The sequence below is a fragment of the Manis pentadactyla genome, chromosome 6 (genome assembly GCF_030020395.1).
Source record: "Manis pentadactyla isolate mManPen7 chromosome 6, mManPen7.hap1, whole genome shotgun sequence".
Classification (NCBI taxonomy): Eukaryota; Metazoa; Chordata; class Mammalia; order Pholidota; family Manidae; genus Manis; species Manis pentadactyla.
Window position 1 is genome coordinate 135,825,403 of NC_080024.1, and position 24,919 is coordinate 135,850,321.

Genomic DNA, 24,919 nt, shown 5'->3' on the forward strand with positions numbered 1-24,919 from the left:
ACTACCAAAAGAAAACAAAATCACTACCAAAAGAAAAGAAACCACTAAGCCAAAAAGATATATGCACACTTATGTTTAATCACAGTATCATTTATAATAGCCAAAATATGGAAACTACCTAAATGTCCATCCGTAGATGAATGGATAAAAAACAGGTGGTACACATACATAATGAAATATCACTCAACCATGAAAAATGAAATCACGCCATTTGCAACAATATGTATGGACCTAGCTGGTATTATGCCAAGTGAAATAAGCTGGGCAGAGAAAGATGAATACTGTATGATATAAAACAAAATGAATGAACAAACAAAACTGAAATAGACTCATAAACACAGAACAGATTGGTTACCATAGGGGAGGTGGGTAAGGTGTAAGGGGGTATAAAAACAGGTATATTAGGAAAGAAGGTGAATGTTAAAGTTAATCTTCCTTGGAAGAAGCAATAAAGTATTTGGGAAGAAACCTTCCTAAGGATAACTTTCTATACTTGCCAGTATTTGGTGGCTTAGGTTCCAAAGGTTTATTTGCTTTTTTTTTTAGTGGGGGTGGCAGAGGGTGTCTGGGCCTGTGAGACAAAGTGTGGGTTCAGGTAGGTGGAGAAGTGAGACAATGTGTCCCTACCAGAAGCTCAGACTTCTCAACCAGGGTTCCTAGAGAAAACGATTTGAGTGATTATTTTTTCAATTCTTTCAAAGACGGCACACAGTTAGATGCATAGGAGTTATTAGGTATAATGGATGTTTTAGGGCCTTAGTACTTGATGTGTGTTTGAAAGCTAGTAACCCAGTTCCAGTATTTATTTATTTTTTACCTGGTGTAGTTGCTTTTGTTAAAGGCTTATTTTTTCCTTTAGGGCTAGTTATCACTCGGGATGCTTTGGGCTGCAAATAACAGATGACTTGACTTCAAATGGCCTAAACAATAAGTTTTTATTTCACAGAACAAGAAGTTTGTAGGTAAGTAGTTCAGATACTACAGTGTCACCAAGCTCCCAGGCTTTTGGTTGCTACAGCTGTAAGCATCCTGTCTTCATGAAACTGTTCAGGTAGAGGGTGGTGAATATTTCTCACCTCATTTTATGGAGAAGAAACCTCTTTTCCTCCAATTGCACTTGCCAAAATTGAGTTACATGCATAAGCCATTACTGTAAAAGTGACTGGGAAAACAGATGTCTTTGCAGCTACCATCTTGCAAAGTGGACTCAGTCAATAAGGATGGAAGCTGGAAAAAGCTTTTGGGTAGGTGACCGACCATCAGCGTCAGCCAGAAGGGCCTTTAATAGCAGTTACCTAGTAGACTTTGATATACCCTGAACGCTCTCATATTGCATACTGATATCTCTACATTGCTGTGATGAATTTGGACTTTCACATTTTAGCTCATGGTTGAGAATTTGGAGCTCTGCCCTTTTGGCACTACTTGTCCAGAGTTCTCCTTTAGCAGCGTCCTCTCATTGGACTCATGGCACTGTTCATGCTGTTGCTCAAATTTGTTACTGCACAGCACTGTATACAGTCTCGAAAGTATGAAGAGGAGATATAGCTTTATTACAGAGAAATCTTGTGGGTATTACCACCTTAGTCAAATGGTCAAGCTTAACATCACCAATAATTGGGCAAACTGACATCATGTACCCCCTTGATGCATTGAGGACACAACTTCACCTCTGAAGGGCCTTTTCAAAGAATGTCTGACTTGAATATAATAAGCAAACAATCAGAAGAATCCAAATTGAGGGACATTCTGCAAAATAAGTGACCTGAACTCTTTAAAAATGTTGATGTGTGACACAAAAGCTTGGGAATGGTATATTAAAGGAGACGAGAGACATGACAATTTAATGTGGAATCTTCAGTTGGAACCTGGGTTAAAAACAATTTTGAAAATCAGAATTGGGACAATTGGGAGAACTTTAAGATAAGTTATGAGCTAGTCATATTGACATTACTTTTCCTGATTATGTTAATTATATTGTAGTTATGTGGGAGGTTGTCCTTTATTCTTAGCAGGTACCCAACGACATGTTCAGAGGTGAAGAGTCGTGATGTCTGCAAGTAATTCTCAAATGATTCAGAAAAATAATGCATACAGATACACTGGCAGAGCAAGAGGAAAAGCAAATATGGCAAAATATTACCAATTAGGGAACCTAAATGAAGAGTTTATGGTTGTTTATTGTTCTATTTTTATAACTCTTCTGTAGATTTTTTACTTTTTCAAAATATAAATTGAGAAGAAAAGTATCTTTCATGAAAGCTACAAAATGACTCGAAATAAATTCTTTCCTAAAAATGTAGGCCTTTTCATGTTTAACCACATTAACTAGTATATATTGTACAACACTGTGTATCAATTAATGATTTATTTGGTTTAGACATGGAACCTCTAATGAGATTAAAGTTACTTTTCTACTCCTAGACATTTAGCTTTCAGTATTTAAAGAAATGTATTATCATTTATTTCTGTACTTATTTTTTGGAAAAAAAAGAGTGACATTAGCATCAGACTGGAAATCAGTGAATCTATTGTAATTATGTAAATTCTAGTTTCATTAAGGTTTCATTAGGATTTCAGAAATATCTGCCCTCCACATTTTCTGGATAATCTTCTTACGCTTAAACTTCTTCATAACACTCAAAATTGATGGTAGCAACAATGGCTTTAGCAGTTTCATTTGTGGATACTGGGAAAGCTGGTGAAGTTCGTAGGGGGCTAGGACAGTTTTAAATGATTATATGAATTTGAGTGAATGCAGTGAGTTGGCTCATCTTGAGTATGGCAATTATGTTTGCACTACTCACTGTTAATCTGCTTTGGTAACAGCTTTTGATAATTAAAGGGTAATTATTAGCTTAGGTGTGGTTTTTGTCCTTACAATACCTGCTTCAGAAAGTTCAAGTTGCCCAAGAAGCACTTCAGAAGTGAAATGTGAGCAGAAACACACCGATTTGCCGGATCCTCCATTTTAAGTTTACACTAGTCTTGGTGCATTCCCAGAGGCCATAGGACGTTGTTAGAAACTTAGGTGAAGGATGTATATTTGTGTTTTTATCCTCTCTTTGAAAGCTGTTTGCAATGTCTTTATCCCTACCAAGCCTTAGAATTTCATTTAGTAATATAACCGTAGGCAAATCGCTGTACTTCCTTGATTCTAAGCTTACTCTGCAAAATGCTAATGTTGGGAAAGGGACAACACTGTGTCAGGGCCCTTCAACCAAATTCTTGGAACGCACTTGTGTTCCAACAAGTTGGGGTTAGTATTTGCAGCAACAAGGGAGATGGTGCACTCAGGGGCACCTCAGTGAGACGGTGTTAGGTGTTGGGCTTTGGTTTGATGTGGGGAGGGTTCAGGGCAGCAGGGGTTCACTCTGGATTGGGTGCTGTCCAGAAGTGGGGACAAAGTCTTGATTGGATAATATAATCCTATCTAGAAAGAGGAAAGATGAGAGCTATTGGATTTAAAGCTGCCACTGGTGAAGAAGCTGCAGTCACTCAGATTAGCTGGGAGAGGGGATGTTTTGCTTTGTGTCACTTGCATAGTGATCTCATCTTTGCACTCAAGCAGAACTATAGTGGCCTTGCATTGTCTCACTTCATCAGTCACAGAGTGACCCTGTCTGATGTCGGTGTCTTGTAAGATCGTGTACTAAAGAATACCCTGGCTTAGCTCTAAGTGTCAGCCTGGTCCCAGATGTCAGGCTGTGCTTTTCTTTCTCATATGTTATTAGTGTATCTTGTATGAAATTTGGCTGTTTGCAGAGATGGTTTTCCTGTTGAGGCCTTGAAACCTAGGCTTCTCTGGGTCTGAGGGGAAGGCTTTCCTGAAGGAGAGGTTATTCTTCCATCAGCCATGGAGAAAAAGGCGAGTCGATCCTTAGGTTGGAAGTTGGGTTCCAGACTGATTGGTAAATTGTGAATATTTTTTCTGTCAGGAAACATTTCAATTGTGGTTCCTAATGGTGGGTGTTTGAGGGCACCATTCCTGGAGATGTCTTATTCCACATTTAGGTGGAGGTGGTTATGTGCATTTTGAAAAAGATTTCCAGGTGATTTTGGTGTACATTCCTCTAAGAAACAGTCTACCCATGTTTCCATATGGATGTTCAGTTTCTGAGCTCTTCCACTGGTCAGTTTGTCTATCTCTGTGCCATGTCCATGCATCTTAATTACTTACGTTTTATAATAAGTCTTGATACCTGTTACAGAAAGTTTTCATTCTTTTCCTTCAGGAAGATCTTCCTTACCCCCCATGGGCCTTTGCAATTCCATAATAAGGCTCATAATTAGCTTGTCAATTTTCACCAAAAACTGTGTTGAGATTTTGATTTTTAATCTACAGATCAACCTGGGGACAACCAACATTTTTGTGGTAGTGTTATCCGTGAATGTGATATATTTCTCCAATTTTCTAATGTCATTGTTTTACTTGTATTTTATCAATTTTTCCATAGAGCTAATATTTTCCCACTAATTTTTAATAACATCTGTATGCAAGTATGTATGTGGTCATACATGAATGAGTCTAGTTCTGGGTTCTCTGTTCTATTCCATTGATCTAGTTTTTTCCTACACCAACGTTGCCTTGAGTTCTGTAGCTTGTAGGTAATTGCTGTGTTAAGTTCTCTTTAACAGGGAAAGTTTCCCTCCACCCACTTGTCAGGCTCTAGTTTGCCAACCCTTTGGTTTAAACAATCGTGATACATGTTTGAATTAAGGTCCCAGAATGTAGTTTCTCAAGAAAGCATTAAAAATAAACATTTCAGCCAATGGTTAACTGCAGTTTAAAATTTTAAATTTGGCACACTTTATTCATCCAAAAGTATTTATTTCCACAAATATTTATCCATAGCTGAATATTAGTGACTAATACAAGCATTTTTCTATAAAGGTGTTTACAGACTTGTTCAAAATGGAAAAATATTTTTATCAGTATTTCTTCTACAATGTTAGATTCACCCCTGAATATGATGTGAACCTCTTCAGAGAAGCAGTGCGTTATCTAAACATCAGTTGGTGGCAAAATATTATCCAAATCTGGATTATTCTAATACAGCGTTACTTTAGAAAGTAGCTTCAGTCTTCTTCTTGATCCCCTTTATTAGGATTAGAAATTTCTTTAGGAAAAAACCTTTAGTGGCTAATGACCTTTATAATAAGGGAAAAAAGAACAGTCTTGTATTTGTCATTTTGTTGGCACTAACTTCTGATTTTCTATATCCCATAATTCTCTAATTATGACACCAATATGTACAAATAGTTATGGCTGTTGGGCTCATGCAGCAAATTAACTTGAGAAACTGACTGCAGAGAAATATTCTCTGAAGAAACACTACAGGGTCCTGCCCCATGCCGTCACATTATCGAAACCAGGTAGTCATGTATGCATTATACAAGGATTTCAGTTTAGGATACCCTTGCTGCCTTAGAACTAGGTCAAGTGTATAAAAACAATTAAATTTACTATATGCAAAAAAAATGGGCTCTATTTACTAAAATCTTACTGCATTCAGGCTCTAAGTAAATATTTGTGAATTGATGGTAGTAGTGTTCCTGTTCTGTTTTCCAAGTTCCTAGTTTTGTCATTTGTTTTTACAAAAGACTTAACATTTAGTATAGGAAAATCAAGGAACACATTACTCCTATTGACATGCTCCACAGAAAGGGGAGAAACAGTCCATTCACCTTGGGTGTAATCTTGCCAGCTACCAGAATTCCACCTGCAGCTGTGACGGTGCAGGGAGAATGCATGTAGGTAGTATGCTTGTCAGCATCAGCAACAATTACTGTGTATATAACGTATATCGCTATTGGTTAACAGGTCCCATCTAACACTTCACAATTCTTTAAGCTATAAGTATTTGAATCTTAGGTAATTTTTAAAATGCTTGTTTCAAAAGACAAAACTCTATCATGATGTTATGTTAAACCTTAAAATTCTTCCCACAACACTTATTTGGTAAGTCAGTTATCTTAGTAACTGCTAAAGGCACATAGTGAGAAGTGTCAATTAAATTTTAAATATTAAAAAATAAAGATATCTACTTCAAACCTTAATATTTAATTAAGTTACTTAAAAGTTACTGATTTCATGAAGTTGGGAAATGTCTCAGTTGAACTTTAAAAATGTGCAAATAAAAAAATGCTAACCAAAGGTCAATTTTCCTAAAGATGCTCTCCTCCTAGTATTCATTGTCAAGTTAAATAGGGCAGATCTGAACATTAAGTGACCAATTACACTATTATTAATGGTCTATAAAAACTGTTTTTAAAAGTTATAAATTAAGTGAAGTTCCAGTGAAATACCCTTATTATTATTTTTTTTTGGAAGAGGAAAAGTATATCTGCCATTTCTTAGGCTAAGTAGAGGACTTTTCCTAAGGTCTCCTCCTTCCATATTTACTCTAATTGCTTAGCTGCTATTCAGTGAGTCCTTGGCACCTGGTGATTAGCCAGTGACGGCAGAGAGGTAGTGACCCAAAGAGATCAAGAGAATGAGGGTGTAAGACAGTATGTAAGGACAATAAGTCATTGCATTTATGGAGTCACTGCTTTTCAAACTCCATAACATTCTAACGAGGCATTTTTCATTATCTTGAATATTAAGGATGGTCCTTACATGAAACTCAATTTCAAACTAAAGTGCAGTGACAAGCAAATTATACCTAATGAACAACTTTAAGAAGAGGCAGCCACAGACCTAACTGGTTTAGACTGGCCTTCCAAACGAAGTCGGTGTGCGGGCTGAAGGTGACATACATGTCAGATTATGTAACTGAGGAAGCAGCAAAGGCACCGCTCCGTGTGGACCCCCAAGAGAAGCCAGGATGTGTGATGTGGAGGTAGAGGGGGTAATGCTGATGACATGTGTTTGGACATGACGGTCAGCAGTCTTCACCCAGGTGTCCTGCCTCTTTCGGCCCCAGCGGCTGTTCAGTGTTTGAACCATGCTGTCTCTCCCAGAACCTGTTCAGCTGAGCGGCTGAGTGAAAGGAGGAGGTGGTGTGGGGTGGGGTTCGACTTGCGATTCACGGAGCATTCTTATCTTCTGGATGTAATTTAGAGGCTCTTCTATGATTTGCAAACACCATGTGTTCCATTGATGGGAATAGCATACTGTTATCTCCCCCAATATGAAAAATGCAGTTTAAAAAAAAGGGCATAAGGAATATGTAAGGTATTGTAACTGAATGCCTGCTTTTGAAGAAGCAAGAAAAAATGTGTAAAAGCAGCAAAGATAAAATCTGGTAACGTTATTACTGAAATTCCTTAAATCCTATTTCAAAGCAGAAATAGGGTTTTTATGTGGTAAACTTGAAAAATGTTGAAAATAACCTAAAAAGAAGTTGATATAAGCTATCTCTTTAAAAAGAATACACATAACACACAAACCCAAAAACCCTTTGGGTAATAATTTAACAATCCTTGAACTAATTTTTTAAAAAGGGTTTTTAAATAATCTCACCCCTTAATCTAAAGTTTGTTTTCCTTTATTTTGGTTATCTGGAATTACTAATACATTATGTGATGTTCTTATTGGACATTTAATGGCATTAAGGGATTAAAGGCTTTCATGCTGACTTGACTTTTAATCTGTGAATAAAACAAGAGTTGTTATTCAAACATAGATTTTGGTGAAAGTTTTGGTGACTTAAGTGCATGGATATGTGCAAAAAATATCCATCTTGCTCACATTTTAAGTTTGGGACAGCAGCATTTTTGGCGTAACTCTTCCATAAACCCAACACGACTCAAAAAGGTTTGAGCACGTTAGGGACTGAGCCTTCTAATTTTGCTTCAGAAACAAATACTCAAAATGTTTGGTCTGGAGTTCAATTACACCATTGTCTCTGCACCATCAGGCATTAAAAATACCTTTGGGAAACTTCTCAGAACATTTCCTCACAAACTCAACTATACCTATGGTTTGTCAGTGTGGGGAAATGTCACCCACTGCAGGACAGTATCATAGTTATTAGGACCACTATTTGTTAAAAGTCCTCTGAAGCTAATTTGTGTGACATATATTTTTAGTATTTCACTTTGGACATTCTCCACTCAGATGCAAAGATCAAAACTAGGCAGTTTCCATTTTATAGACTGGCACCTTTTATATGGCCATGGGGACTGCTTGGTGCTGCAGATTATAAAGTGTATTTGTTTAGATCAAAATCATCTACTTAAAAAAAACTTCCATATTTCAAGTGCTTTTATTCTGAGCAGTAGGTACAAAAAATAATGACAGATGTGTCTTATTCTGTATAGTTCACTCTGCACAGGTTCTCAAGCTCTGATTTGACCCACTTTTAAGATTTAACATCCTCAAATTCACTTTACTGTATATACTTCCTTCTTGCTCTCACTGGGAATGGAGCCAACGTTGGACATGGGCCTTTTCAGACTTCATTGAGGAACTCCAGACTGAGACACGCCGGGATGTGGATGGAGTCCATGGTCAAAGATGATGGATTAAATGGAAACAAAACAGGAAACATGTGCTTGAAGTCTAAAAGCAGCTGCTGAGGGTCATTTCGCTCCTGCAGTTGTGCCTGTGGGCAAGAATAAGACCACATATAATACTTACTGCACCTAAAAATAGCCAGCATGTGAACTCACAAAAGTGAATTGGCAAGTATCTTGGAACTGTTAGGCAGGACTTGAGGAGACGTAGTCTCTATCCCTCAGCTATTTAAGCAGGGAGAGAAATGCTATAGTGGCAGCAGAACCTAGAGGGATGAACCTGGGTAATGAGTGGAAAACACTGTTAGAGTTCTAGGTGCCAATTTACAAACACCCATGTTTGGCATCTTGAAAGATGGGCCAAAATTTTAAAGGAATTTTAACAGTTTGAAAAAGTAGTTTGAAACAATAACCATTTAGAGATGAATAAGCAACCAGCCTTACTAACTTAAGATGCCAAATGACAGCTTTGATTGACTCTGGCAGAATGGTCTCTCTAGGATGATTGACAGTCCAACACTCAGCTCTCTGAGCTCTGTTTTATTATTACAAGCCTATCACACAGCACATGAAAACATACATAAAATGTGAAATGGCAAAAAGCTCTTAAATTTTTTCATAGCACATAAGGTCCTTTTATTTCTCTTACTTATAGTTGGCTTCCACTCTTTAAAGGGTTTGAAGAAATTGTGAAGGATGTAGAGGGAATAAAAATGGGACAAAAAAAAGTTAATTATACCTATATTACTACAATTCAGCAGCAAAAGGTCTGTATAGTTTAATTACTTAAAATTCACAAGGTAGTCATTTCACAGGACTCCTCCTGCGGCTCCTTTGGTGGGTTTTACAGTCCCTCAGATTTATATTTTTAAAGGTTGGTGTGTTCTCTCTATGCTGCCCAAGCAAATGGTTTTAAGAAGCAACTTGTAACTTATCCCACGTAAGATAAGCAGGAGGATGGCGTGGATTGTTGCATCATTTCTCCTGAGCATTCTCTAGGGAGAAATAACATAAAACTGTAGCTGGCAAAAAACCAAAAGAATATTTTAGTATTTAGCATTGCCAGATACTGAAACTGGCTGCTGAGGAAGACTCAGACTGACCCTACATGTCTGCCGAGGATGTCTGATCAGCCTTCCTTACCTTTGTCCTATGTCCTTAATTGAATCCTGAAGTCTGACCTGGCACATATTCTTTGACCTTTGGCCTGAATTCTCTTGTAAAAAGTGCTGTTTTAATTATAAGCAGTTGCAGCTCTCCCTCTGTTCGGTATCTCAGGTATATGAAACCACATGAGACTTTCTAAACCCTTAGCATTGTGGTGCGTGTAGATTATCAACTTGCCATAAAAATCAGAAGTGGGTCAGATCCCGCAGTAGCTTCTCTTCTGTCACCATACTCCTCCTCCCCCATTGAGCATCAGACCAACATACAGCCTAACCTGACCTTTCAGTCAGCACCCCCTGCCTTTGGAGCAGAGTTACCTGTGTTGGTGAGTCTCTGCCTGCTTCAGTCTATAGTCTATATATTTAATGACCCTTTGCATTTTCCCAACTGCCCTTAAGAGAACACAACCTTTACTCTGACTTGGCACCCCTCCCTTGACCTTCAGCCTCTATTCTCTACTTAGACACAATGCTAAATTTAGTCTTTGCCACAGCTTCAGTGCTCTCTCTCTACACTGAGGCATTGCAAAGCACTCTGAATAAAACCCCCAGAATATGTCAGAGAGAATAGCTTCTACCCCAAGGCCCCATGTTTTGTCAAGGTTCTTCGGTACTGGTCTTTGACAAACCCTCAGTTTGGGTCCCCTTTTCCTCACTCCTTCTCTGAGCGCTTCCCCTGTTCTTTTTATCCTTTTTCCTGTTGGCATCACTTCACTGGCTAAAGAGGTTATTTACAAGTTTGAGAAAGAATTAAATCTCCTCAAGGTGTTCACCATATACAATACTGGGAGAAAGATTGCTTTTTTGAATAATCTTTTTTTTTTTTGCTTTTTAAGATTGAACTATAGCTGATATACATTATATTGAACACAAGTATACATTAGTGGTTCAACATTACATTATTAAATCCTCACCCCAACTAGTGCAGAGATCATGTCAACACAGGAAGATGTTACAGAACCACTGGCTATATTCTTCGTGCTGCACATCCATCCCCGTGACCAACTTACAGTACAAGTGAAATTTTTGTGCCTTTATCCCCCTCACCATCCCCACCCACCCAGTCTAACCTCTCCCCCCGTGGTAACCACCAGTCATTTCTCAGTGCCTCTGAGTCTACTGCTGTTTTATTCATTTTCTTTTTATATTCCACAAATAAGTGAAATCACATGGTATTTGTTTTTTCTGTCTGGCTTACTTCACTTAATATCCTCTAGGTCTATCCATGTTATAGCAAATGGCAGGCTTGCTTTCTTTTTAATGGCTGAATAATATTCCATTTTGCATATGTACCACATCTTTATCCATTCATTTACTGATGGACACTTTGGTTGCCTCCATATTTTGTAATAATGTGGCAATAAACAGGGGTGCATGTATCTTTCTGAATCAGGGTGAATAATCTTGATGTGACTCATCATTCAGATGCAGTCAGCTAGTTACACTTAAAGGTCAGGCATTCAGCCAAAAATCACCCAGGGCTCAGCTTTAGTAAGCTTATCTTTAAGTAAAAAAATTCCCATATCTTAAAATGGATTTAATTATTTCCCTAATATGTTTTCTTTAAAGCACATTCTTTAGGACAAATATTATAAGGCAGTATCTAAGAACTCCCAGTTATTTTTTAAAATAATATTTCTTAGTTCATAGGTTGGGTTGATATTCTGCTCATTTTGTTAATTCCATTTGGTGCTGTAGTTCAGTAACATGCTAGTGGCAAATGAAATAATACACTACGTCTAACATCTGAGAGGCAGACATTGTATAAGAGTTTGGTAGTACGTGTGTGTGTCTAAGTTTTTCATGGATGATATGGTTCATCTTTACCTAGAGTGAAAGCCTAAGAATATAAAGTCTTTTAGCATTAATATAACCAGCATTTTATTAATAAAAAGAAGCGAGGTTAAAATCTAAACTTTCAATTCCCTTTATTAGTTTGAGACCAGGGCTTTATAAAATAAAACTCACCTGGATAGTTCGTATAAAGGCCACTGTTACCCGTTCTTCAAATTCATTCAGGGGAGTGTACAGGTTTAAAATTTTGACAATCTGTTGGAATAAAAACAAAAGTTGAACACAGAGCTAAAAGAAATAAGACAAATTTTGAATTTTTTTCCATCAAATGAATATTTTTTATTGAAGTATAATTGATACACAATATTATATTCATTTCAAGTATACAGCATAGTGATTTAACAGTTATATACACTATTAAATCCTCACCCCAACAGTGTAGTTATGTCCGTCAACATAGAAAGATGTTAAAGAACTAATAACTATATTCTCTATGTTGTACTTTCATCTCTGTGATTAATTCATACTGTGATTGAGATTTTGTGCCTCTTTATCCCCCTTTACCTATTTCACAGCCCACCCAACCCCTCCACCATGGTAAACACCAGCCATGTCTCAGTGTCTGAGTTGAATTTTAAAGAATATATGACATAGATGTAAGAATATGATCCTCTTTAGACAGGACCCACAACTCAGAGGGAGCTGGGGTGACGTTCAGGAGTCTATATTTAGTAAACTAGAGTCTGTGAGCTTTGACTAATAGATCTGGGCCCTCTTTCTGCATTCATATCTCCAATATACCCACCCTGCTCCTCCCACTATGCTCCATGGATTATAAGATAATGAGGATTTTAGGAAACAGTTGCTTGAAAACCTCAGCCTCTTATCTACTAGTAATTTAAAGGTTTCTTCAAGAGAATACTGGGGATCTTACCTTAGATAACAAAGGCCTTGTTTAAATCACACCTCCCTACCACTAACCCCCCAGATCACTGGAGGGATAGATTGATTTTGCTGTTTGAACAGAGGGTAATCTTTGGTCTGCCTATCAATCTTTTGGTGGGAATAGCCTGCCTAAAATGCAAAGCCATGCCAGTTGCCTTCTAGACAATGAAAGCAAAATATATTTAAAAGGGGAAAAAAGTTTGAAAACCATCAGTGCATTTATAGAAGGAAGTAGTTTTCTTAAGAGTCTGGTATTTCATTTTGTGAGATCACCTTGTGGTGGCCTGTTTCTAAACAAGCACACTCACGATGGAGGACAAGGTTGCCCTGCACGTGGACAATTTATCTTTCTTTTTATAGACTGGTAATATCTTTGTGACTGAGTCCTAGTATAAATACAATTTTGGCATGGCGGTTAGGAAAGGAAGGGCTTTAATGCTTCTAGGTTCTTAATGTTTTTATTTAAAATAACGTAAATGGATTCTAAGTGAAAACATGAACATAATGAAGTTACAGTCACAAAGAAAGCAATTTATTTAATGCCAAATACCTGATGCTGCCAATTTCTGAAAAAAAATTTAAATTTCTAGGTGAGAAACATTCCAGAATTCATTGTGTTTAAAAATCACACTGAGCCTGATATTTTATGGGTTACTACCTTATCTTCCTTCCTAAGTGTGCAAGAGGGACCAGAAAGATACTGGAGAAGAGGGGCCCACACCAAACTGGACTTTGGTTCACCCAGAGGCAGTCCCCTCAACTGCCACTTGAGTTGACATGCAACACTACCAAACTTGCTGGCAAGAACAGACCTGAAAAGGGGAGCTGGGCTTGCTCTGTGTCCCTTGGTGACGGGGTAGCCAGTGCCCATACCTGCTGGGTGCTGAGGGCGGTGCACAGAGAGCAGATGGCCTCAGCATCCTCTGGGGTTTTCTTCTTTAACTGCAGGAGTTGGGCTGCTTGGATCAGAGGTTCCATGGTCTGAACTGCTCCACTCTGGTGAAGGTTTCTTCCCCGAAGCCACTCCTCAAGTTGACTAATATTGTACCTTAGACACAGGCAAAAGTGGGCCATGTTAACCTGGTCCTCCTCATTCCCTGGAGTCAGCACACCTGCAGCCTCGCTGCCTCTAGTGTGGTTATTCCCTTCACCTGAATGATCTCGCCTGGGCACGAGCTTGAGAAGCGCCTGGTGCTTGGTAATGTTTTATTAAATGAATAAATGAATAAATGAATGAATGGGTGCTAAAAATTGAGCAAAGATAAAGTACCTGAAGTATCTGTATAAGTTAATGGGAAAGAAGAGGCATTCAATATATTCAGTTAAAACAACCTGTATTCAACAGTCATATTTATATTTCTGTGTGAGCCTTTATGCCTCTTAGCTCATTGATTTTTCTTTGATCTATCCACACTATGTCCAATCTATGTAGACATCAAAGCTTATTTTTTACTTCTCCATTCTGACATTTTATCTCTTATTGGAATATAGTTTATATACAATGTCTTTAAGCTTTGAACTCATTTGTTTACCAAGTTGCCATCTCAGTATTTTATGAATTTCACCAACAAATAAAAAGGTGATGGAGTTCAGTCATATACTGAGTGCAACAAGGATTGTCAGTCCCATGAGGATTTCATTGTCAGAGACAGATGCCATGTCCTGACTCCCACTGGCATGCACGGCCCCTCCAACCATGTGGCCAGGGTGAAGCACCGCTCTCCTACCGGAGCTGCATGCCTGTGCTCCACGAGCAGACGTCCTTCCGTAGGAGCAGATTGTTGAGAGTCACCGCATTGATCATGTAGAAGAGCTGTTTGAACACCTGCAGGATGATCTCGGGGTCCAGGCCCTGGTCACACATGACTGTGTGAAAGGAATTCATCTGGCGGATGACAGCTTCCAGGCAGTACGAGTTATCCCCGTCCACCATGCTGGAGGAGCGCTTCCGGTAGCCCGTTGGCTTCATACCAGATAGACCTTGAATGCTCTCATTTTCCAACATGGCAGAAACTGAAAGAAAAGCGTGACTAGAGAAGCTGGCATGTTCCCCAGAGATCTGTTTTGCACCCAGATTACACAGTACTCAGGGCTGTGGCAATCGCACCACTGGAGGTATACTGCATCGACATGCTCAGGAACTTAGAGCAACTGGCATACAATATCTAATGTGTTGGTCCGTATGTGGGGTAAGATTTCCACATAGGAATCTTGGACCAAATGTGTGGATCAAATTTTCCCTTAAATTGATAATGGGACAAAGACCATGGGCAGGTACCAACATGATTCTGTACTGGCTTCTGTGCTGAGAATCCAAGGTTTGAGACATGAATGACCAGGGTGTAGTCCTGGCCCAGCCAACTGACTTGGGCCTGGGCCCTGAGATTACCTCCAGCTCTGCTGCATGAGCCCCTGACCATAGGAATCCTAGTTAGCTGGTCTGTCATACTGACTGCACAGCATTTACCATGTGCTGGGTACTCAGTGTTCACTGTTTCTTTTAATCTTCCAAATGCCATTTACTGATGAGGAAACAGAGGCATGGAGAGATTTTTTTTTTTAGTAACTCTCTCAAGTCACACTGCTAGGAAGTGGCAGGGCCAAGATTAGAACCCAGGCCTGTTTGACTCTGGAATGGGTGCTATTACCACACCATCCCGAGTCATACAGTATTCCAGGTCTCTCCTTATCTGGAGAGAATAAACTGGTGCCTCTTAGGAAGATTTGCAGGAAGAAGGATTTGGAATGAATCTTATCCCAAGGGATGTGTTTCTGGATGATATGAAGAATTCTGTTGTACTTGGAATTCACTTATAACCTACTTTTTAAGTACCTGGAGAAAGGATTACACATGGGCTGAGGGGACAGTTTCCTCCCCAGCCTTTATGGTGCCCAGTGAATGATGCATGTGTATCATTTTTCTTTTAAAAAATAACTGCTCTTATTTTTCAATTCCGATTCCATGCTAAATGCCCGCATGTACTGCTTTGGCCAGAGTGTCCAATCTTTATTGTGTGAGTGCTCACTACTGTGTTTGCACATGGACACACTTAATGCTTTTGTTTTTTTCATGAATAAAGTATGTATGTGGGCAAGATGATCTCATTTTTCCACTGTATATGCATTTGTACCTTTTGTATTTATTAACTACAGAAATTTGTTTTGGGAAAAAATATAAAATACTACAGAAAAAGAGGTAAAGGAAAAATGATGGATATTTTCACTGCCTAAGCATCATGTATTTTGATGGGGTGCGGTGGGAATTTCACAGCTCTTTTTGAGCACATGGCACACACCTCACCCCCTCAGCTGCCTTCTTTGTGAATGAAGGTCCTGATTTTCTGGAGGCCAGGCCTAGGGTCTCTAGTACCTTAAAGGTGGCAGCGCCTACCCTGACGTCCGACCCTGGTGAGCGCTGGCGATCTCCTGCTGCTGGCTTACCTATCATAGGCTGCAACGTGCCCTCAGAGATTTTAATGAGCTGCTGGTAGATCTGAATGGAGAGGTCACTCAGCACCTGACGGTATTCAGTGAGGTCAAAGTTCTTAAGACAGTGTTCGTTCTGCTTGGCCGTGTTCTGAGTCATGAAGCCCTGCAGAGGGAGAGGCGTGTTTTCCTGAGGCTCTGAGTCCCCCGGACTTGGCAGGACTTTGGCCTTCTGGTCACTTTTGCAATATCCTATTTGTGGGGTCCTATCTGGCCCTATTTTTTTAAAAATTAAGGTATCATTGATATATACTCTTATGAAGGTTTCACATGAAAAACATTGTGGTTACTGCATTCACCCATATTATCAAGTGCCCCCCACCCCAACCCGATTGAGATCACTGTCCATCAGCGTAGTAAGATGCCACAGAGTCACTGCTTGTCTTCTCTGAGCTACACTGTCTTCCCCGTGACCCCCCCGCACCATGTGTGCCAATCATAATACCCCTCAATCCCCTTCTCCCTGCCTCCCCACCCGCCCTCCCCTTTGGTAACCACTACTCCCTTCTTGGAGTCTGTGAGTCTGCTGCTGTTTTGTTCCTTCAGTTTTGCTTCATTGTTATACTCCACAAATAAGGGAAATCATTTGGCACTTGTCTTTCTCTGTCAGGCTCTATTTATATGATGTTCTAACAAGACACTGAGTTCTTTGAGGCCTCACTGATTGCCCTGGAATTTGAAGGCAGTGTAAAAATCTTAGCATGATAGAACAGCTAGAACTGCTTAATTAAAAAGGCCTCAATCATTTAGTCCATATGCCTAAGGTGACGTCATTTCCCTAACAGAGTAAAACTCAGGTTGCTAGCAGGTCTAGGAAAGAGGGACCCGTGCTTCCTGATTCTTTGTCCAATTCTCTTTCCAATAGGTCAGTTACCCAAAAATGTTGTCACACACAGCCCCTGAAGGGGTAATGGCCCTGGGTCAGATTGTGTGTTCTTATAATGAGAAATATTATATGAATGCTATCATCGGGTATCAGAATTCACAGATGAACTGAAATGATTCCACAGCCACAGCACTGTCCTGTTTTCTACATCAACAAGAAGCAGTAATATGTAAGTTAAAAGAATTGCTAATATCAAAAGGACTCATGTGACTTATGTCCTTGGGAAGGTTAGAGAGTGAGATATAAGAAAAAGCCAAGGAGTCCTCTGGGGATCTGGATGTAGTCTGTGTCGGGGATGAGCTGGGATTCTTACTGGAGAAACCAGAGTGGGAGCATGCCATCTGCCACTAGGTCACTGGGCTGAATGGGAAAAGACCCTTTGGGGCCCAGTGTTGGGAATGGTGAGTCCTAGATAAAGCTGTGCTCTAGGGGTCCAGAGCAGAACATGAAATGATGCAGTCAGTTGGGCCCCTGGCTGAGGAATCAAATTAAGTTAGAGGCCTGAAGTTGGGCCTCAAGAGTAGTTCGATTATGTTACACCTCTCTCTGTGGCCATCTTTGTCTGCATTAAAATGGACAAACTAGGGTAAGCTTAGGAGACGGTCTGACACATCAGAAAACTGGGCTTCCAGCATTCACTGAAAGGGAGGCTTTCTAGGGATGCTTCAGCAATTTAAGGTCACAAAGATTTCCCTGGAGAGTCCAGGGGCTTGCAGACAGCAGATAGGTTATGCAAACTCCTTTCCCCATCAGTCCTGTTTATCTGATCTGGGTGCTTTCTGGAAAGCCTCAGGATCTTTGAGGCCACCTGGAGGTAGGTCTCCCATACACTGCTTTATTCCTGCTTCCAGCTACCTGGTGTAGTAAGGCATGCCCACGGCTGGAGGTCCCAGATGGCACCCCAAAAGCCTGACATCCTCTCTCGAGGGGACAACCACATTTGGATGAAGCAGGGACACTTCCTGTGATCAACAACTCCATTCTGAGCTGAGATCCGAGGTGCTCTGACGTGGCACACACATGCTACATTGCTGTGTCTGAGGCCAAAAGGCCCTGGCTGAAGGACTTGGGGTACTTGAGTGGCTTCTAAGTGCACCTAGGGCACTGGGCTTCTTTTTAGCACTCACCTCATCCCCGCTATACTGCTTCAAACAATGCAGGAGGCGGCAGGTATTGGATAACCAGAACGATGTCATCTCAAAGTCATCATTGTGCTTCTGCGAAGAGAGAAAGGCATCCCTAGTTATGGGTAGTGGCTCCTATCCAGTTAAATGCTTACCTGGTGCATCTCTTTCCATGGTTTCCACTCTTACCCAGCATGCCCCAAGCAGACCCGATGGTGGGCAGGCACTTGCCAGTCACAGAGATGACACCCACTGCCAAGAGGCTACACTGGCATTCCTCCACTGCAGATGGTACACAGACCTCCATCCTGGTCCCCTGATCAGTGCCAATACATGTGCACATACACGGAAGACAGGCTGCCTCTACAGCTGAAGAATACAAAGCCAGGTAACAGACAAGGCATGCCGCCAGCAGCCACGGGCTGTCCTCTAACCACTGAGCAAGCTGGCCTTGGCAGGCTCTGAACGATCAGTGATCCAGCATAAGAGATGCAGGGAGCATACCAGTGATGTATTCTGGTACTGTTTACCTAGCTGTCAGGTGTCTGGAAAAGGGCTATGAACTCTAACTAAATGAAAAGGGCTGCTCAACACCCCAAAGCATTATGTTGCAGTTTCTGCACATAGACCAACGCCTTCAGGGAGAGCATCCCGTCAGGCAGGTGCACCACCACCTACATGTCATATACAGGTGTGCGCTACGATGACAATAACACAAGGGACATGACCAGAAAGTGATTGGTGGGGCTGGGCATGCTAGCTGAGCCCTGTGATTAGGAAAGGCTTCCTGGAGGAAGTGACATTTGAAAGCAGTTGAAGACTCAGTTAGACTGGCATAAGCCCCCAACTGGAACTCACAAAAGAGGTCAAGACAGGAGACACCAGTGTGAGCCAGCAGCACGCAGGTAACATCTCTAGATCTGGGGGTGGACAAAACTGCCCATGGAGCCCGTGGGCAGGGGAGGCAGTGGGGCTACAGATACAAACATGGCATGAAGTTCAAGGCTGGCTCTGAAGAGCTCATGGAGGGGAAAGAGGGGCAGGCAACAGTGGTTCAGCACGTCTCAGAACTGGTGTGGACTCTGTTTTGGAGGGTGGCGTGCATCCTGAAGGGGCAGTGTGCTTGCGAACTGAAGATGGTTGCTAAGAGCAGCACCCCTTGGGGCTGGGGCCTGCCAGGAGGTTTGTCCCCTTCAGCAATCTCACTCCCGACGTCTGGTCCAGGGCTCACCTCCCTGCAGGCCAGCTTGTGCCCACAGTGGCTGCCATTATATTCAAGAGCCACCTTGAGCCTCCAGGTGGAGTTCTGAGCTGCTTCCGGGCCTGTAGGCAGCCCTCTCACGGCTCAGGCTGCCTCACTTTGGAAGCTGATGAATGTCTATACCTCTTCCTATGCCGTTGCCCTGGACAGCAGGCACCTGGCTCCGTGGAAAGGTCTGGGAGAGGGCCTGTGTTCAGGTTGTGTCCCTGAATGTCACTCCAGGGCGAGGCCAGCCCAACCTTGGCTGAGGCAGGATGTCTTCCTAGCATCTCTGGTCAAGGTTTCTGGAAGCACCAGGTTTCCCTAGAGGCCTACACCATATTTCTGGGTTTCCTACCATCTCTGAGCCTAAGCGAGCATTCCCTGGGAGCTTCCCAGGGCATCCCACTTACACAGACAGGCTGCTTCTGTGCTTCTATCATTTACCCTCAGAACTGGAGACTTTGCAGAACTTGCTACTGCAAAACCCAGACAGGAGCAATGGTGAGGTGCTGGCTTCGCTCAATCCACTGCAAACCCCTACCTTCGGCATGGGATGCTTACCTTCAGGACTTTCTTAATGCCATTGATGGTGGAGGTCAGCAAAGAGTGCACCTTGAGGTCATTGTTGATGTAATCTGCGTGCCTGATGCACATGTAGAGGATGTAAGCAGGAAGACAGGGCACCGTGCCTGCCAGCATCTGGGGCTTCAGGTCTGAGAGCGACAAACAGCAAGAATTAGATTTATAGCAGATGCTTGGAGTTGTAGAATCCTGATCTGAAATACAAAGACTTTCAAGGTTTTCGTGTATCTCATTTAAGAATGACCTCTCATGGTGGAGGGGTTGGGGCAGGGGTGTGTGTGTGTGGGGCGGGGGAGAAGCTAACCCTCATACACAAATGCCTTCTGACCTTGACTACCAATAATTCCAGAAACTAGTTAAAATCCCCAAACTAACAAAAACATATCCCTAATTGTTTGGATTACAGCAGCGGAACAGGTTCCTGATGTCTTGTCTTCACAGCTTGGAGGAAAAGAGCCCACAGGCTGCTCCCTGCCTGAGTTTACACAGAGGCCAGAGGCCACGGTCATGTCCAGAAGGGGCCTGGTGGCCAGAGGCGGCTGATGACAGGAACCCACTGGCCAGGACACAGGGCAGAACTCCTCATCCCTCTGCACCAGCACTTCCTGCGGGAGGCAAATGGGCTCTTGGGCAGTGAGACTGCAACGGCTGGCCCAGGAGAACTTGGCAAACTAACTGCACACTCCCCAAGACAGAGCCGGTGTGCCAGGGATGGGAAGGCTGGGGCAACCTCTAGCCCATTTAGCTGTCAGTGTGGAATTGATTCACCTGGTATGGCCTGCCCAGACATCTTCAGAACCAGCAGGCCAAGCAGCTGACGGCCCCAGTTACTCTCTCCCCTCCCCAGTGCGACCACTTGACATGCATCTCACCAGCCTCTCTCTTGGCCAGTGTTAACTTGGCCACAGTCAGGACAGCCACTATCCCATCCCCCCACCCCCACAACTGCCCTCGTCTGCAGCCTACACCTGTGCCAGGTTTGCTTGGCAGGACTGGAAGGAGCTCGAGTATCTCTCCACGGCCTGCAGACTCCTATCCTGAGTCTTCAGTTGGTCCTTCCCTGCCCAAAGCCCTTGGAGGGCCAGGGGGAAACTGTCAGATTACTTTCCATGTCAGAGGAAGCTTCTAGAACAAACCAGGCTTAGAGCAGTGAGTGGTGATAGGAGCCCAGAGGGGGAGGAGAGCCCAGAGCAAAGGGAAGATGCACACAAGGCCCCAGTGATGCACCTCCAGCCCTCACCCCTCACTCCCATTACCTCTACCCCCAACCTCCACCCAGCCCAGATCTCATGAGCCATATTCAGGCTTGGCATGGCAGTGCGGGGGGCTGCCTCCCCTCACCTGTAGGTGGGCCAGGGGAGGGGAGGGGGCAACATCCCCAAATGTCCTAGGTTGGGCTGGGGATGCTCCAACTGGCACTTAGTTTCCACTGTCCCTCAGCTACATCCTATCCTTCAAGCTAAATTCTGACTACAGGCCATAATACTCCAGGCATGGTTAGCATTCAGGCATCTCACAGGCTCAACAGAGGGCTATGGATTGGTCCTTGACTCTAATACCAGTAACATTACACAGAAAAATGTGTTTTAAGGCCTGGGCTGCTTTAAGCTCAACCCATGTGTAGATTATAAACAGCTTGTCCTGCCTTGGAAGGTTCTACCATGATTTCAGTCCTGTTTCCCTGTTGGTATAAATGTTGGCCCTGAGGGGCAGGGATCATGGCTCTGCATTTTTTTGGATCTTCCGCAGTGATTAGCCAGTGCTGGGCTCCTAAGAGACAGTCAGTAAAGTCTTGGCATTTGTTTAGATGAGGCCTTTCGGAGAGAAGGTGACTGTGCTGGTGCAGACGGCTTAGCAGGCAGTGCCCTTGCCTGGGCCGCCTGAGGAAGAACAGTGGGAAGGAGACAGCTGTCTGCCGGTCTGATGCTGTCAGTTTCATTCACCGGAAATTAAAGGCTCATTCCTAGCAGCATTTGGGTAAGATACAGCCCATTTGAAAAGTTTGAGATGACTTATACCACACTTAATTGCTGGACAACTGTAGGAGAAATTCACCTTTATAAAAAGAGAAATACTTAGCTGGTAAAAATACCCAAGGCAAAGCGCTGAGCAAAATCACGTGCTGAGCCAAAGTCACACTCCATTCTTTCAGTGCCCCTTGGCACAGTGCTCAGCAGCGTGGGACCTCAATAAACTTAAATCTCTCCAAAATAATGTTTACCTCTTATTTGAATTTTAAATACCTACAAGAGCTACTACGTGTTCCAATTCCTCACATTTGAGGTTTTCGTAGCTTTAACACAGCACTTTCATCTTTGGTAGATTTCACTCGATAGGGTTGGTGGGGGGTCAGTATCCTCATCCCCACTTTCCAGACGGGAGAACTAAGGCTCTAGAGAATGGAGCTAGAGGCTCAGGGCCCAGAGGATCGGACCACAGAGATTCTTCCTCTTTTCTTTCCGACCCCCTCCTCTAAGCAGCTTCCCCCTGGCTCTGCAGGTGCTGCTGCCCCTGGCCGGCACAGAGCAGGAAGTTGGGCGTGGTGAAGTCAGACGGGGCTTGAGACCAGTGGGGAGCGAGCTGGTACAGTTGGCAAACCAGGCTGGTGGAAAGCAGCTCCCAAGAGCCCTGCATGTGGCCCCCAGAGGGCAGCCTGCACACAAACTACAGCATCAGCGTGGCATGGGAGTGTGTTAGAAATGCAGAAGCTTGAGGTGATGGGTGTGCGGGGTAGAGGGTGGGGCGTTCACCGTGGTGGGTGGGTGAGTGGAGGGCAGAGGGGAGGGTGGGGCTGGGACATGCCCAGTGGGCAGTGGAGCAGGGAGAGGCGGAGCGAGGACAGAGGATGGGAGGAGGGGCCACGCAGGGTCCCGACCTGTCACCAGGTTCCGGATGAGGAGGGCTTCATCTTCCTTGTGGTACTCCAGCATGCCCTGGAAGTCCTTCTCTTTCCGCTGGACGGTGACCTGCCTGTTGAGCTCATGGCGCTTCTTCTCACTTTGAGCCAATGCCTGGGCAGCTGAGCAAGAGATAGACAGTGGCACATGGAGCCTCCAGCCTGCAGGAGCATGGGGAGGGGCCCTCGGGCGGGTGGGGTCAGTCTAGCTAAGCAGAAGGTTTGAGCTCGTGGAGTCTGACCTTATTCCACCCCATGACTGGACTATGCATGGGCACAAGAACTTAAAAAAGGCAGAAGGAGTTTGCAGAGGGAGGCAGGCAGCTCTCCTCCCCAGGCATGGCTTCATAAAACACATGGTCACACGCACCCTACCTTCTAGGTCCTGGACTTTCTTCATGTAAATCTTCAGTTGTTTTTTGAGCTTCCTCTCATTTTTTTCCAGCTTTTCTACCAGTTCTTTAAGGTCCTAAAGCAGAAGGATGTAGTGTGAGAATAGACTGAACACTGTTCTGGAGGGCAGGGTGTAGAATCCCAGGGCCCAGCGCGGTGTTTGGTCACCCAGCTGATGAGACTGGCACCACGCAGCTTGCCACTCCCTGGTCTGAGCCCAGGAAGTGGGAAATGGGTCATGTTCATCCTATCCAGATGATGGCAGCTCCCCCCAGCTCAGCCTGCCTGGCAGCCTGCTCAACTACATGGTTCTCTTGGCCAAGCGCCTCAGGTTGCTGTGCCAACCCCCTAAGAGACACTCAGCCTTGAGGGGTCCCCAGATGGGTGAAAAGGAAAGGACAGGTAGAGGTGAAAGTCAGGAGGTAGGCAGTAGGCTGGCAGAGCCAGCAGACCAGTGAGATTACCCAGAAGCCAACCAGGCCCTCAGCCAGGGGCCCCTCTGTGGCTGCCCAGTCCCTAGCAACTGACGCCCTGGGAGCAGACCAGCCCCTTGGGACTGGGAACAGCATTAATGTCAACCCCGTCTGGCTGGGCAGTGGTCCTCTGTGGCCGGAGAGGCTGGGAGCTCCGTCACCATTACAGTCTCTGTAACTGGGTGCAATGTGGAAGTCAGAAGCAAACACACCTCCGTGGAGCCTTGGTGACATCCGGGGGACAGTTTTTCAGGTCTGGCCTACAGACCGAGCCAGCCCAAAGCTCAGCGGCAATGTGAAGGCACTGTGTGCTACAAAGCTAGTTACAGCTTTGTCAAGGACTGTGCTGCTTTATCTTGTAAAAGAGCACAAGTTTTAAAAAGCTCTCAAAATTGAGAGGTATGTAAAAACCCAGCTCAAAAGGCAGGAGGGGCAGCACAGAATAAAATACCGACCAGGGAGTGAGTGCACTTGAGCTATAGGGTCAGTCCGGAGAAAGGACCTAGGCATCTTGAGGAACGTCAGGCAGGACTCTGTGGGGTTAGTAAGGCTGCCTATGAACCCACAGTTGTACTCAAACTCCATCTCATTCTTAAGCATCCTTCCTGAGTTGTGCCAATATCCCTGTGGCTCCCTGGGCTGTCTGCCCAGCTCTGGGGCTTTGCTAAGTGCCACCCTCACCTCTACCTTGCGCTCACACAACGCTTTGCACCTCCAGCTGCACTGAATCCTTATCTAGGGCTCCTCCTCTTGCAAATGATGAACCTATGGTTGGAGGCAAATGACTTGGCCCACCCAGGAGGAGGAACTCACGCTGGGCTGCTCCAGACCAGTCAGGAAGGGGACCCTTTCTGTAACTGCCACCCTTTCTCCACATCCCCTGTGCAATCTACCAAAACCAAAACACAAAAATGTGCTTCCGGGGGGCGGAAGATGGCGGCGTGAGTAGAGCAGTGGAAATCTCCTCCCAAAACAACATATATCTATGAAAATATAACAAAGACGACCCTTCCTAGAATAAAGACCAGAGGACACAGGACAATATCCAGACCACACCCGCACCTGAGAGAACCCAGCGCCTCGCGAAGGGGGTAAGATACAAGCCCCGGCCCCGCGGGAGCCGAGCGCCCCTCCCCCCAGCTCCCGGAGGGAGAAGAGCAGGCAGAGCGGGAGGGAGACGGAGCCCAGGGCTGCCGAACACCCAGCCCCAGCCATCCGGGCCAGAGTGCAGGGCCCTGGATACTAGGAAAACAGGACAGCAAGAACAGTGAGCAGGCACTGGAGGCTGGGCGACAGAGGACATAAGAAAAGCGCGCGACCATTTTTTTTTTGCTTTTTTGCTGTTTTGTTTTGGCGAGCGCTTTTTGGAAGTCTTAAAGGGATAGGGACCCCAATACTAGGGAAACAGGGCAGCAAGACCGGTGAGCAGAGGCCTGAGGCTAGCACCGGAGAATAAAGAAAAACCAGC

General features: G+C 43.8%; 1 protein-coding gene across 2 annotated transcripts in view; it reads right to left on the reverse strand.

The window, feature by feature from the left end:
* Positions 1–4,786: 4,786 nt before the first annotated feature.
* The window catches only part of MYO5B (myosin VB), a 350,447-nt gene continuing 330,314 nt past the window's right edge, over positions 4,787–24,919 (reverse strand). For both annotated transcript variants that reach the window (XM_057504168.1, XM_036918614.2), the window contains 9 exons: positions 22,961–23,054; positions 22,565–22,708; positions 19,669–19,820; positions 17,868–17,957; positions 15,810–15,960; positions 14,096–14,381; positions 13,242–13,416; positions 11,598–11,678; positions 4,787–8,552 (listed from right to left, as the gene is read on the reverse strand). In XM_057504168.1, coding sequence (XP_057360151.1) covers positions 8,400–8,552; positions 11,598–11,678; positions 13,242–13,416; positions 14,096–14,381; positions 15,810–15,960; positions 17,868–17,957; positions 19,669–19,820; positions 22,565–22,708; positions 22,961–23,054 — 1,326 coding nt within the window. In that variant the 3' untranslated portion in view covers positions 4,787–8,399. The remainder of the gene's footprint in view (positions 8,553–11,597; positions 11,679–13,241; positions 13,417–14,095; positions 14,382–15,809; positions 15,961–17,867; positions 17,958–19,668; positions 19,821–22,564; positions 22,709–22,960; positions 23,055–24,919) is intronic.